The 15,084-nt window shown below is 43.4% G+C and overlaps 1 protein-coding gene and 1 long non-coding RNA gene across 6 annotated transcripts; one reads left to right on the forward strand and one right to left on the reverse strand.

The window, feature by feature from the left end:
* Positions 1-649: 649 nt before the first annotated feature.
* On the reverse strand, positions 650-6,135 carry LOC106589842 (uncharacterized). 5 transcript variants are annotated; one of them, XR_006762619.2, is made up of 10 exons: positions 5,808-6,135; positions 3,317-4,387; positions 3,071-3,160; positions 2,881-2,956; positions 2,405-2,465; positions 2,004-2,053; positions 1,757-1,806; positions 1,466-1,513; positions 1,243-1,307; positions 650-871 (listed from the first exon to the last, which is right to left on the reverse strand). It is a non-coding gene; the product is annotated as an uncharacterized LOC106589842 (long non-coding RNA). The 5 variants fall into 5 exon arrangements; XR_006762621.2 differs by having other exon boundaries at positions 657-871; positions 2,405-2,789; positions 5,808-6,129; XR_001324914.3 differs by having other exon boundaries at positions 737-871; positions 2,405-2,956; positions 3,317-3,464; positions 4,078-4,387; positions 5,808-6,120.
* Positions 6,136-6,191: 56 nt separating this feature from the next.
* On the forward strand, positions 6,192-13,106 carry LOC106589841 (ADP-ribosylation factor-like protein 3). The gene is made up of 6 exons (XM_014180236.3): positions 6,192-6,285; positions 6,813-6,956; positions 7,053-7,169; positions 10,091-10,141; positions 10,242-10,427; positions 10,860-13,106. The coding sequence occupies exons 1-6, from the start codon at positions 6,283-6,285 to the stop codon at positions 10,905-10,907; spliced, it is 549 nt and encodes a 182-aa protein (XP_014035711.1). The 5' UTR covers positions 6,192-6,282; the 3' UTR covers positions 10,908-13,106.
* The last annotated feature ends 1,978 nt before the right edge of the window (positions 13,107-15,084 follow it).

Raw genomic sequence — 15,084 nt, forward strand, 5'->3', positions numbered from 1 at the left:
AATGTTGGTTTGGTTCAAAATAATCCATAGTTATATCCAAATAGCGGCGTTTTGTTCGTGCGTTCAAGACACTATCCAAGGGTGACGAAGGGTTACGCGCCCGATGCGTTTCGTGACAAAGAAATTCTAAATATTCCATTACCGTACTTCGAAGCATGTCAACCGCTGTTTAAAATGAATTTTTATGCCATTTTTCTCGTAAAAAAGCGATAATATTCCGACCGGGAAAGCGTGTTTACGTGCAAAGAGAGAGAAAATAGAAGCATGGGATCCCCTCGTGCATGAGCCTGAGTCTCATAGTACTTTGACCGGCCACTATCCAAACGCGCTAATGTTTTTCAGCCAGGGCCTGCAAAGCCACGATTGAGCTTTTTACCGCCTTCTGAGAGCCCATGGGAGCCGTAGGAAGTGTCACGTAACAGCAGAGATCCCCTGTATTGGATAGAGATAATCAAGAAGGCCAAGAAATGGTCAGACAGGGTACTTCCTGTACAGAATCTTCTCAGGTTTTGGCCTGCCAAATGAGTTCTGTTATACTCACAGACACCATTCAAACAGTTTTAGACACTTTGGAGTGTTTTCTATCCAAAGCTAATAATTATATGCATATTCTAGTTTCTGGGCAGGAGTAATAATCAGATTAAATCGGGTACGTTTTTTATCCGGCCGTGAAAATACTGCCCCCTAGTCATAACAGGTTAATTACAGTTACACGATTAATCAGTTTAATCGCGTAATAATAATTACAGAGAGTTATTTGATAAACATGTCTTCAGTTTAATGATGCCAAAGACATGACAATTAAGAAGGCAGGTGTGTTTGTGTTCAGAGGCCCTTGTTGAAGTAGATGTATTGTACACTGCCCATGGAGCTGAAAGAAAGTGAGAGGAAAAGAGAGTGAGATCCAAACCAAGTCTAATATGTTACGGAAGGTGTGATCTTGAGCACTATCCTACGTGATGGAAATGTTATACATGTGCTATTCTAATAACTAATTTCTGTGTTCATGCAAGTGACTGATTGAACAAATCTTCACTTATCAATATCTGCAATTTAGCAGTACGCACAGACCTTGTTTTGAGAACGAAAGATATTTCAGTTTCAAGGTCTCAGCTTAGAGAGAAGAAGCCTCGTGAGGTATTGGTCAGTCACATGAATGACGCAAACGTTATGAATTATGAATAAGCTAAATCATGTAAATATGACTTGCCCTGCAGTATGTAAGAGAACTAAGGGGCCTACCCTGTTAGAGCTTCTGCCAAATGTTCATTATGGTCCATCAAGTTTGTTGGAACCTCTCCAGCGCACTGACAATAAACAATGATTCATTTAAGATTGACTTCGAGTGTCCCTGTGTAAGAATTTCCACAACACCTACAACATGCCTTAGCTGATCGTAAAGATGAGATGCTAAAACATCATGGAGGGGCCCTACTGAACGCTACCCAGTCGACAAGCTACTTACCACTGCTGAGAGAACAGGGAGCAGGCTGCCGGCACCATGGAGACCAGGCTGCAAAACAGACATGGAGGGTTAGGTGACTGTGTGCCCACTAAGACAGAGACAAGTACGTTTGCGTCCCAAATGGTAACCTATTCCCTACTACATGGTGCACTACTTTTGGCTAGGGCCCCATAGGGCTCTAGTTAAAAGTAGTGCACTATATAGGGAATAGTGTGCCATTTGGCACACCCTAAGAAATGTAGTACCAAACAACAATCTTCATGGTGAAACCTCCTAAACAGTCCTACTTACAACGCTCCCACCATCATCACTTGTAAAGGTCGGGAGACGAAGGTGATCCTCTGTTAACAGAAAGACAGGGCTGGTTAGCTCACCAAACAGCACCTCAATCTGCACTCTAAGCACACTTAGTCAAGAACAATGTAACTGGATATTTAGTCAACAGAACTCTAACTCTGAATGTTTATTCACTAACATTGTAGCTAGTTAGCCTATGCATGTCTAGTAGCAGAATTTGGTGTTTTGATGAAAGGCCCACCTGCATAAACTTGTTATCCTCCAGTCTCTGCATGATGATGGGGAAAATGACTAGGAGAAGAGAGGGGGAAAGAAGAGAGGGAGCACAGGAGGAGAGAATATAGATAAAGGAGGGCAAGTGGAAAAAGGAGAGGAATGAGTCATTGTAGGGAGTAACAGGATCACGCACCACTTTCCATTGTCTATGGAGCGAGGACTGATCTCAAATTCTACAGCCCTCCCTCTTAAACCTCTGACTCTACTCATGCCCGGTGCTGCATGGTAACCTGGGAAATGACCACCTGGGTGATGCCCTTCACAGCTGCTTTCTGTCGCGAGTAAGAGGAAATGTTCATTTTTTTGCTCTTGTATAACAGTCAGAAATACGATATTTAGTAGAATATTTAATTATTCAGACATTACCTTGGAATGACCCAGTTTGTTTCCATTCTCATCTGTTACAGAGATGCCATTCAGGAGCTCTCTGAGAGGAGAGAAGGAGATGGTCAACAACTCGCTGTTGTGTCTTCATGGGGATGCTAATACACTAGGAGCACAGATGAACTCGCTGTTGTGTCTTCATGGGGATGCTAATACACTAGGAGCACAGATGAACTCGCTGTTGTGTCTTCATGGGGATGCTAATACACTAGGAGCACAGATGAACTCGCTGTTGTGTCTTCATGGGGATGCTAATACACTAGGAGCACAGATGAACTCGCTGTTGCCTCATCATTGGGATGTTGACACAGTTAGCTGATGCCACCGCCGCAAATGGAACCCAGGGCGCCACCAGAGGAGGAGCTTTCTACAGGAAGGGGCAGAGACAAGACAGGAAGGGGAAGTGGAACATGTAATCAATCAAACCAGTGTGTGTGTGTCTGTGCATCAAACTGTACCTTTGTGTAGAGGTTGAGTCCCACAGCAGTAGCTAGAGCAGTGCTAGTTGCTGTTAAATAGGCTACTCCTATCTGACTGAAGAGGGAGAGCAGAGATAGAGTGTAAGACACTTAAATAGCTCTGGATATTCTCCATGTGCATTACATTACATTCAGCGTAGCTGTGTGTGTGTGGTCTGCATGGTCTTACTTGGAGGTGATGGGGGAAGCAGCGTTTCTGTTGGTGTAGTTGACTAGAACGTTAAACGACTGATTCACTCACTGCCAGATACAGCAGGGACTGTCCGAGAGAGAGAGAGAGAGAGAGAGAGAGAGAGGTTTGAAATACATGACTAGAAGTCATTGCACCAAACTCACCTATCTTTGGTTCATCTATAGATCGATAATTTTGTCAGAAATATATGTGTGTGTGTGTGTGTGTGTGTGTTTTACGTACCTGTAAAACTGTAGCATACCGCCTGTTATGGCCATCCCTCCAGGCACATGGAAGGACATTCGACCAATCAGGTTCATGCGATCGCCGGTGTCTGGGTGAAAGGCGGAGTCATAGAGCTGTTCTTCTGTGGTACCAGGATGAAGGGAAGCTGCTCAAGAACAGGAGAACCACACATAACCCAGGTTCTCATCATGAGGAACAACTACTGTAGATATAACACTGCAGAGAAATTACTACTTCATAGTGGTATAATTAAGCAATAAGGCACAAGGAGGTGTGGTATACGGCCAATATACTACGGCTAAGTGCTGTTCTTAAGCACGACGCAATGCGGAGTGCCTGGATACAGCCCTTAGCCATGGTATATTGCTATTATAAACTGGCTACCAACGTAATTAGAGCAGTAGAAATAAATGTTTTGTCATACCTGTGGTATACGGTCTGATATACCACGGCTGTCAGCCAAGCAGCATTCAGTGTGCGAACCACCCAGTTTATAATAATAATTATATAATTTGGTGGGTGCTTAATTATATTTGTCCTATAACACACTTGTACAAGTGTGTATTTGAAATGTGTTTCTAGCATATCCCAACTCCGAGACACATGCAAAGAGTCTGGGTCAGAGCCAGGGTCCACTATTTTAACAGCGTCCCTGGAGCAAATAGGGCCTTGCTCAAGGAATTCGAACCAGCGACCTTAAGGTTACTGGCCCACCGCTCTAACCTTGAGGTATCTGTGTGTGTGTACGTGTGCGTTACCTGCAGCTCTCCACCAGTGCTTTAGACTCATCCAGTCGTGAGTCTGGCAGTAGTGCTGTCCTCCAGTCTGTGATGTTGACAAAGTGCTTCAGTCTGCCAATAAATGTGTACTGATCCCACCGCAGCACATCTATGTCAAACCTGCTCACAGCCATCGTAACCCTCCGCCCCACCACCTAGGTCTAAAGTCACAAACAAGGTCTCCAAACCACCTCGGCTGTCCCAAACTGAGTTGAGTCTGCAGTCACCGTTTAGCTCCTTGGTCCTGTACCAACATCAACGTGGTCCAATCAGCCCCTCCGGCCTGCCCCTGGAAGAACAGAAAGACATGTTGATTCTTTTTCCTGTTTTCAGTTGTTAGAATAGCCCACTTTAGTATAGGCCTAAAAAAGCGTAGGTCTAATCTTGAGACAACCTATGTTATTACAGTATCATATCATTCACATTTTCCTTTGTAAAAACAATCTCCCCTCCCAGGGTTCAGTGGGTAACCTACTTTCTAACCAATCAAACCTGCTCTGACCAGTTAGCCATAACCTTTGAACCCAATCTTGGGGCAGACCTCCCTGCGGTTCCTGCAGTGTGTTTCTATCTCTAGCGCAACGAAGTGAACTGACCAATGATTTCATTTATAATCAATTAATTAATCATCCACCCTTCCAAAGTTATTCAAAGGAGCATTTCCTGCCCATTTCAAACAGCCAGAGATAGGATATCAGGCGGGGAGGAAGAAGAGGAGGCCAGTCAAGACTTTTGAGACGCACACAGGCCCAGGGAAAGCAGGCTGGAACCAGAGCTGTTTGTTTGAACAGCAGGGTCATGGTGTGTACTCTCTCTGCTGCAGCTGCACACTGACTGAGCAGAATAGCATCTAGCATCTCAGTACAGCAACATATGAACAAACAAATAAATATATGAACAAATGAATTAATTAGCAAACGTTTGGTATGGATGGTGTGAAGAGAATTAGAGAGTAAGGGCAGAGGGAGAGAAAGGTGCAGGGAGGAAGATGTGAATGAATATGAGGGGGTGAGAGAGTTGAAGAGAAGCCTTAAAGTATGTGATGTGATGAGGTTGAGACTTGTCTGAGGCAAGGCTATGATCAACCACAGGTATTCATTTTCCACAGGGCAGTCTAGTTAGACTGGATGTCAATCATCTACCTCTGCATCTCAAAAACCCCTCTGCTTGTCTCTTCCTTCATCTGCACTGATCTAAAAACACAGGGTGTGAAACCTGTTCTGCAGAACTGTAGCACATGAGGGAAAGCAGACTAGGAAATTAAGGTACTGATTACTAATGGGTCCTAACAGTTCAACCATGAGAGATAGAGAAACTATCATAAAAAGGCAATAAACTTAAACTGCAGCAGGAAACAAGTACCTAGCTAACTTACATGCGATGCAATCTTACAAGACTGTCGAGAATAATTGTTGACATCGATCCTTTGCCAAGTGCATCTGCGATTTCATGTCTAGAACAGCTGCACTCACATATGAATTGGACCATCACATATTGTGGGGACATTCTTGGAATCACCGTAAAGCTGTCATTCAACAGCCCGATACAAGTTGCCTGTCAAGCTAGCCGCATTTTGCGAAGCATGGACAATAGCAGCTGTGTCCAACAAGCACGTCCAGAAATACGAAACGGTGCAAAACATAGAGCGAAACAATCGTACTGTAACTGTATCAATAAATGCAAACAAAGCAACTGAACATATACGTTACCTTTCAGAGCTGAACTGCAAAAATGTTACAACTTGCTATTGCTAATTGTTTCAACTGGCACCGCCTCCTCCGCAGACCGGGGCAGCTCACTCTCTCTAGAAAAATAACTTAAGGAATAAATAAATTATTATATGAACTTTCAGTCATCTCATCCTTTAAAACATGCACGCAGCAGATCTTGACTTTTCTCTTTCTAAATCAAACACAAAATACATTGCAAATAAGAACATGACAACAATGCTTGTTAGCTAGCTACTAATTTATATCCAGCTAAAACGACACAATGATAAAGAAATAAGATAGCTTGTTGTTATTTATGCCTCCACTAGTAAAGTGGCTAATTATAATGCTAAGTGACGTGCCCTAGTTTACGCCCACACTTGTTGTGCTCTCGCGTGAACTTGTGTAGAACGTCATCACCCCATCTCGGGGCCCTAGTAACGTCCGTAGCGTCTTGGGGAGATAAAGCAACAAGATGGTGAGTTACATTTATTGCGATAAATAGCTATTATAATGTAGATCGAATCAAGTAAAGGCATAATTAACAATACGATTGTTCAAAATGTTGCCACTGTACCTTCTAAGACATTCATAAATTGGTGAAAAATACATATTTTTGGGGGAAAAGCTGACTGCAGCGGTCTTGTTGCTCTGTTGGTTTATCATGAGATTAGCAGCCTAGCATAGCTAAACCCTTTGAAACTATTGCTAGCTACATAATTAGTTAGCTCAGTCGCTTCAGAACGCATTCCCTATTTGTAACCATCGTGAATTCCTAGAGAGAGAATAATTAGTTCGAGAATCATCTTCTATTTTCTGTGTCCTCTCTGCGCATCCTTGAGGCTCGAGTCGCAGGCAATTGATCAGCCTGTTGTGGAGGGATGCGAGTAGCCAGATAGCTAGTTACTGTAGTTAGCTCATTTAGAAAGCCAGGTATGCTCCTGCTGCTGCTCCATTGCTCATGTCACGTGTCGGGATAACGGATCGGGTTTTGATATGTTGCAGGGTTTGCTGTCAATCCTTCGGAAGCTAAAGAGCACACCAGATCAGGAGGTTCGGATCTTGTTGCTGGGTTTGGACAACGGGGGAAAGACCACTCTGCTGAAACAACTGGCTTCCGAGGACATCAGTCACATCACCCCCACACAGGTACAGTACTACTGGGGAACACATACGCACATCACTAGGGGTTTAGGGGGTGTTATTTGTGCTAGACTATCACTTATAAACCCTCTCTCTCTCCAGGGCTTCAACATAAAGAGTGTTCAGTCTCAGGGTTTTAAGTTGAATGTGTGGGACATCGGGGGACAGAGGAAGATCAGACCCTACTGGAGAAACTACTTTGAGAACACTGATGTGCTGGTGAGTGGCTTAACCATAGCTTCCTTCATGGGGGTACGACACTTATATACAGTTCAAGTCAGAAGTTTACATACACTTAGGTTGGAGTCATTAAAGCTCGTTTTTCAACCACTCTACAAATGTCTTGTTAGCAAACTATAGTTTTGGCAAGTCGGTTAGGTAATTTCACTTATCATTCACTGTATCACAATTCCAGTGGGTCAGAAGTTTACATACACTATGTTGACTGTGCCTTTAAACAGCTTGGAAAATTCCAGAAAATGATGTCATGGCTTTAGAAGCTTCTGATATGCTAATTTACATAATTTGAGTCAATTGGAGGTGTACCTGTGGATGTATTTCAAAGCCTACCTTCAAACTCAATGCCTCTTTGCTTGAAATCATGGGAAAATCAAAAGAAATCAGCAGAGACCTCAGAAAGTCTGGTTCATCCTTGGGAGCAATTTCCAAACGCCTGAAGGTACCACGTTCATCTGTACAATAGTACGCAAGTATAAACACCATGGGACCACGCAGCTGTCATACCGCTCAGGAAGGAGACGCGTTCTGTCTCCTAGAGATGAACGTACTTTGGTTTGAAAAGTGCAAATCACTCCCAGAACAACAGGAAAGGACCTTGTGAAGATGCTGGAGGAAACAGGTACAAAAGTATCTATATCCACAGTAAAACGAGTCCTATATCGACATAATCTGAAAGGCCGCTCAGCAAGGAAGAAACCACTGCTCCAAATCGCCATAAAAAAAACATACTACTCTTTGCAACTGCACATGGGGACAAAGATCGTACTTTTTGGAGAAATGTCCTCTTGTCTGATGAAACAAAAATAGAACTGTTTGGCCATAATGACCATCGTTATGTTTGGAGGAAAAAGGGGGAGACTTGCAAGCCGAAAAACACCATCCCAACCGTGAAGCACGGGGGTGGCAGCATCATGTTGTGGTGGTGCTTTGCTGCAGGAGGGACTGGTGCACATCACAAAATAGATGGCATCATGAGGAAAGGAAAATTATGTGTATATACTGAAGCAACATCTCAAGACATCAGTCAGGAAGTTAAAGCTTGGTCACAAATGGGTCTTCCAAATGGATAATGACCCCAAGCATACTTCCAAAGTTGTGTCAAAATGGCTAAAGGATAAAAGTCAAGGTATTGGAGTGACCATAACAAAGCCCTGACCTCAATCCCATAGAAAATTTGTGGGCAGAACTGAAAAAGCGTGTGCGAGCAAGGAGGCCTACAAACCTGACTCAGTTACACCAGCTCTGTCAGGAGGAATGGGCCAAAATTCACCCAACTTATTGTGGGAAGCTTGTGGAAGGCTACCCAAAACGTTTGACCCAAGTTAAACAATTTATAGGCAATGCTACCAAATACCAATTGAGTGTATGTAAACTTCTGACCCACTGGGAATGTGATGAAAGAAATAAAAGCTGAAATAAATCATTCTCTCTGGTATTATTCTGATATTTCACATTCTTAAAATAAAGTGGTGATCCTAACTGACCTAAAACAGGGAATTTTTACAAGGATTAAATGTCAGGAATTGTGAAAAACGGAGTTTAAATGTATTTGGCTAAGGTGTTTGTAAACTTCGACTTCAACTGTGTGTATGTGTGTATGTAATATATATATATATATATATATATATATATATATATATATATATATATATATATATATATATATATATATATATATATATATTTAGTACCAGTCACACCTACTCATTCAAGGGTTTTTCTTTATTTTTACTATTTTCTACATTGTAGAATAATAGTGAAGACATCAGAACTATGAAATAACACATGGCGTATCACTGCAGAATGCTGTGGTAGTCATGCTGGTTAAGTCTGCCTTGAATTCTAAATAGATCACTGATAGTGTTACCAGCAAAACACCATCAAACCTCCTCCTCCATTCTTCCCGGTGGGAACCACACATGCAGAGATCATCCATTCACCTACTCTGCGTCTCACAAAGACAGCAGTTGGAACCAACAATCTCAAATTTGGACTCATCAGACCAAGGACAGATTTCCACCCATCTAATGTCCATTGCTCGTGTTTCTTGGCTCAAGCAAGTCTCTTCTTATTGGTGTCCTTCAGTAGTGGTTTCTTTGCAGCAATTTGACCATGAAGGCCTGATTCACGCAGTCTCCTCTGAACAGTTGCTGTTTGTCTGTTACTTGATCTCTGTGAAGCATTTATTTGGCCTGCAATTTCTGAGGCTGGTAACTCTAATGAACGTATCCTCTGCAGCAGAGGTAACTCTGGATCTTCCTTTCCTGTGGCGGTCTTCATGAGAGCCAGTTTCATCATAGCGCTTGATGATTTTTGCGACTGCACTTGAAGAAACTTTCAAAGTTCTTGCAATTTTCCGGATTGACTGACCTTCATGTCTTCAAGTAATGATGGACTGTTGTTTTCTTTGCTTATTTGAGCGGTTCTTCACATAATTTGGACGTGGTCTTTTACCAAATAGGGCTATCTTCTGTATACCACCCCTACCTTGTCTCAAAACAACTGATTGGCTCAAATGCATTAAGAAGGAAAGCGATTTCCACAAATTCACTTTTAATAAGGCACACCTTTTATTGAAATGCATTCCAGGTGACTACCTCATGAAGCTGGTTGAGAGAATGCCAAGTGTGCAAAGCTGTCATCAAGGCAAAGGGTGGCTACTTTGAATCATTTGTTTAACACTTTTTTGGTTACTACATGATTCCATTTGTGTTATTTCATAGTTTTTATGTCTTCACAATTATTCTATATTATGGAAAATAGTACAAATAAAGAAAAACCCTTGAATGAGTTGGTATGTCCAAACTTTTGACTGGTACTGTATATACAGACACACACACTTACACACCACCAGAAGTGTGCTACTAATACTTTTGAATGGAAACATTACTGCGTTTCAGATTTACGTCATCGACAGTGCAGACAGAAAAAGATTTGAGGAGACGGGGCAGGTGAGTCTTGTCTCAGGTGATGTTTGTGTGCTGTGTAATGTGCATATTCTACACACACACAGGTTTATATTGGGATCCCATGCTGATGTGTGTGTTCTAGGAGCTGGCTGAGCTGTTAGATGAGGAGAAGCTGAGTGGGGTTCCAGTGCTGATCTTTGCCAACAAGCAGGACCTGCTGACGGCAGCCCCAGCATCTGAGATTGCTGAGGGACTCAACCTGCACACCATCCGGGACCGCGTCTGGCAGATCCAGTCCTGCTCTGCCCTCACCGGGGAGGGGGTACAGGTGAGATGCAACAGGGTTTAGGGGCAATTTGTGTTTTCAATTCTACTGTATTTATTTTATTTTGCTCCTTTGCACCCCAGTATTTCTACTTTGCGCACTCATCTACTGTCAAATCTACCATTCCAGTGTTTTAATTGCTGTATTGTATTTACTTCGCCACCATGGCCTATTTATTGCCTTTACCTCCCTTATCTCACCTCATTTGCTCACATTGTATATAGACTTATTTTTCTACTGTATTATTGACTGTATGTTTGTTTTACTCCATGTGTAACTCTGTGTTGTTATATGTGTCGAACTGCTTTGCTTTATCTTGGCCAGGTCGCAGTTGTAAATGAGAACTTGTTCTCAACTGGTCTACCTGGTTAAATAAAGGTGAAATAAATAAAAAAAAGTTGATTGGAATGTAATTTTCCTCCCATCTGTTTTCAGGACGGAATGAACTGGCTCTGCAAGAGTGTCAATGCTAAGAAGAAGTAGCACAGATGTCCGTTTTCACACACCCCTGAGCCTTTGGGAGGACAGGGTGTACCTGTGAATGTACACACTAAATCAACATGGACTTGAAGAGTTTTTAACCGCCTGGCTGGCTTCTACACATTGTTTACTAAACTACAACTCTCGCTAGAACTACAACTTCCATGTTGCTCTTCAAAATGGAGTGGGGGTACAAAGGGAACTCATCCCAGAGACCCCCCTCCCCAGCCTAACCATCCCATCTCCAGCCTGTCCTAACCATCCCACCTCCACCCTGTCAAGACATTCCACCCCAGCCTAACCCTCCCAACTCTAGCCCATCAAGACATTCTAGCCTAACCATCCCACCTGCACTCCTTCAAGACATTCCAGCCTAATCATTCCACCTCCACTCCTTCAAGACACTCCACCCCAGCCTAACCATCCCACCTGCACTCCTTCAAGACATTCCAGCCTAATCATTCCACCTCCACTCCTTCAAGACACTCCACCCCAGCCTAACCATCCCACCTGCACTCCTTCAAGACATTCCAGCCTAACCATCCTACCTCCACTCCTTCAAGACACTCCACACCAGCCTAACCATCCCACCTCCACTCCTTCAAGACACTCCACACCAGCCTAACCATCCCACCTCCACTCCTTCAAGACACTCCACCCTAGCCTAACCATCCCACCTCCACTCCTTCAAGACACTCCATCCCAGCCTAACCATCCCACCTCCACTCCTTCAAGACACTCCACACCAGCCTAACCATCCCACCTCCACTCCTTCAAGACACTCCATTCCAGCCTAACCATCCCACCTCCACTCCTTCAAGACACTCCACACCAGCCTAACCATCCCACCTCCACTCCTTCAAGACACTCCACCCCAGCCTAACCATCCCACCTCCACTCCTTCAAGACACTCCACCCCAGCCTAACCATCCCACCTCCACTCCTTCAAGACACTACACCCCAGCCTAACCATCCTACCTCCACTCCTTCAAGACACTCCACCCTAAGACATTCCAGATCTTTATACTGTCCTTCACCACAATATCAGCCTATTCACTCACTCTTTACAGGTTGTCCTGGAAACCCAGCTCTCTTCTCTCTCTCCTAGCCTGGGTGCCAGTCTCTTTAGCTTAGATTCCACTCCTTGTGCTCTGTGTCATATATTCCAAAGCATGACAGGAGTGGATTGATAGCCAAAGAGACTGTTATCCAGACTACCTTTCTACCCTCTCATTCTCTCTCATCACTCTCCCTCATATTCTCCTTCGTTCAGTTTGTTCAGTTGTTTTTAATTCCATGACAAGCTCCTTTCTTGCTGCAGTTCTGTTTGAAGTGAGGTATATTTTTGTAATTCTTTATTTATGGTGAAGTAGAGGGTAATAGCGTACTGTGAGATGCTCGCAAACAACAGTTTGTGGTTACTAGGAGGACAGGGAAACATTGAATACTGTGCTTTACTCCCCTGTGAAAAGGTTATGCGTGTTAATATGTAAAAAAAAATATATATATAACAAAACAAATAAATACACTTTAGGGCTAATCTGAAATGGCACCCTGTTACCTAAATAATGAACTAGTTTCGGCCACAGCCCATTTGAGTAGAGCTCTACATAGCGAATAGTGTGCCATTTCGGACAAAGCCTATTCAATCAAATGGAAAAAATACAAATTTTTTGATGATCAATTAAGCAATAATGCACGAGGGGGTGTGGTATATGGACAATATACCACTGCTTAGGGCTGTTCTTATGCACAACGCATCGCAGAGTGCCTGGACACAGCCCTTAGCCATGGTATATTGGTCATGTATCACAAACCCCCGAGGTGCATTATTGCTATTATAAACTGGTTACCAACGTAATTAGAGCAGTAAAAATAAATGTTTTGCCCGTGGTATAGAGTCTGATATACCATGACTGTCATTCAATCAGCATTCAGCGCTCAAACCACCCAGTTTATAATTGTATATAACCCCATTCATATGTTATGTGCATATAGTAGAGTGCGTATTAGACCTGTACTATGTAATCTATCATATCTGCATATGTCATAGGTGTTGGTCGATTTGTATGACAATGTATTTCTCGGTGTGATGCATTGTCTTTGGTTTTAGAGGGCATTTACACAAAAGGCTTTTTCCTTTTGAATGTGATCTGTCCAAGGATTGAAGGTAGGTGAATAAAATGTGAGGGGGGAAAAAGAGAGCATTGTTTTCTGACCTGGCTGTAGAATGGTAGTATAAAGATGCCCCAGCCAAAACACACACAGTTCTGTGAGATGTCCTGTGGAGGACTCCACCACTTTACTCCAGACAACACCGCCACCTGCCCAGACCCATGTCATTGCCAGGCCCTGGAGACCCCACACACCACAGCCCTCTCCAAAACACTAGTGCCACACACACGGCAGGTGGGGTCAGCTGATTTTGACATTTACAGGGCCCAGCTGGTCAGGCCCCTGAATGGGCCTGCTCTCTCTGAGTGAATGTGTGTCGTGGCTCGCAGCCTTTACAGTTAGCCTAACCACTCTACAGTTAGCCTAACCACTTTACAGTTAGCCTAACCACTCTACAGTTAGCCTAACCACTTTACAGTTAGCCTAACCACTCTACAGTTAGCCTAACCACTTTACAGTTAGCCTAACCACTCTACAGTTAGCCTAACCACTTTACAGTTAGCCTAACCACTTTACAGTTAGCCTAACCACTTTACAGTTAGCCTAACCACTCTACAGTTAGCCTAACCACTCTACAGTTAGCCTAACCACTCTAGTTAGCCTAACCACTCTACAGTTAGCCTAACCACTTTACAGTTAGCCTAACCACTTTACAGTTAGCCTAACCACTCTACAGTTAGCCTAACCACTTTACAGTTAGCTTAACCACTCTACAGTTAGCCTAACCACTTTACAGTTAGCCTAACCACTCTACAGTTAGCCTAACCACTTTACAGTTAGCTTAACCACTCTACAGTTAGCCTAACCACTTTACAGTTAGCTTAACCACTTTACAGTTAGCTTAACCACTCTACAGTTAGCCTAACCACTTCACAGTTAGCTTAACCACTTCACAGTTAGCCTAACCACTCTCACATTTGACTCCTACAGGCCTATGTTTAAGTACTAAAGTCAGACCATAGCTGTTTTTTGGTTGGTTCAGGCCTGCTGCACATAGTTGTGGGTGTGTCACATCTGCTACGGGGGAGAGAGCACTGGCCATAAAACACTTGACATCCAGCTGTGTGTGAGCGAGAAATGCATTCTGAGGGCCTGTGGCTGTGGGACTATAAAATGTCTCTGCTCTTACAAAGACTCATTGTGAAACTCTTCTTTCTCTCGCCTCTCCTCTCGCTTCCTACATGGGCCACAGGCACTGTGTGATTACATATGCTGCTAACTGGATGTGACTTTCCGTCAAAGTGTCTGATAAATGAGATCTTTATTGTTTGCGTAGAGACGTTAACATGTTGTGGTCTTTAAATCTCTGGGCACCGAGAGAGGCTACGTCCCAAATAGCACCCCATGTCCAACCCTATGGGTCCTTGTCAAAAGTTGTGCACTACAAAGGGAATAGAGTGCCATTTGGGCACAGAGGCAGGGCTAAATCTCTTTAAGGCCTGTTATCTTCTACACAAGTCTATTTGAAAGCTCTGAATGAGAGAACACAAAGTTCTGTGGTTGTTTTATCTGTGCATAGAAGTCGTGTGTGGGCGACGTGAGGAGCCAGACAGGGGAGTGTGATGCCTATCTGTGAGGCGACAGGATTTCTGCCTTTTTCTCCTTGTGAATCAGACAGCTGTTCTACAGCTGTGTGTGTTTGAGAGAAAGAGAGAAACCAACCAGTCAGATCCCTAACCAACACGCTTCACACCGGCCCGTTCTCTTCAACTCATCATGGCTGAGTTACTACGATGACAGATGAGACAGGAAACAGATTTCATATCCAACCAACAGATAGGAAAGAGGTGGGCGTTGCACAGAAGGTAAATACATAAGAATGTGCATCACTTTAAAGTGTGTTAAGATAAATCAAACCATACACTCATTGTTTAGTGGTAATACAGTCTTCGGGGTAATGGAGTCTTGTGAGTGAAGATGTGGGAAAGAAAATGGACACCTGTCTCCTGGGCTGCACCACCTCCTGGGATTTTTGCTTCCTTTGTGTTTTTGGTATGTTTTAAAT

The sequence above is a fragment of the Salmo salar genome, chromosome 28, assembly GCF_965601325.2.
Source record: "Salmo salar chromosome 28, fSalSal1, whole genome shotgun sequence".
Lineage (NCBI taxonomy): Eukaryota > Metazoa > Chordata > Actinopteri > Salmoniformes > Salmonidae > Salmo > Salmo salar.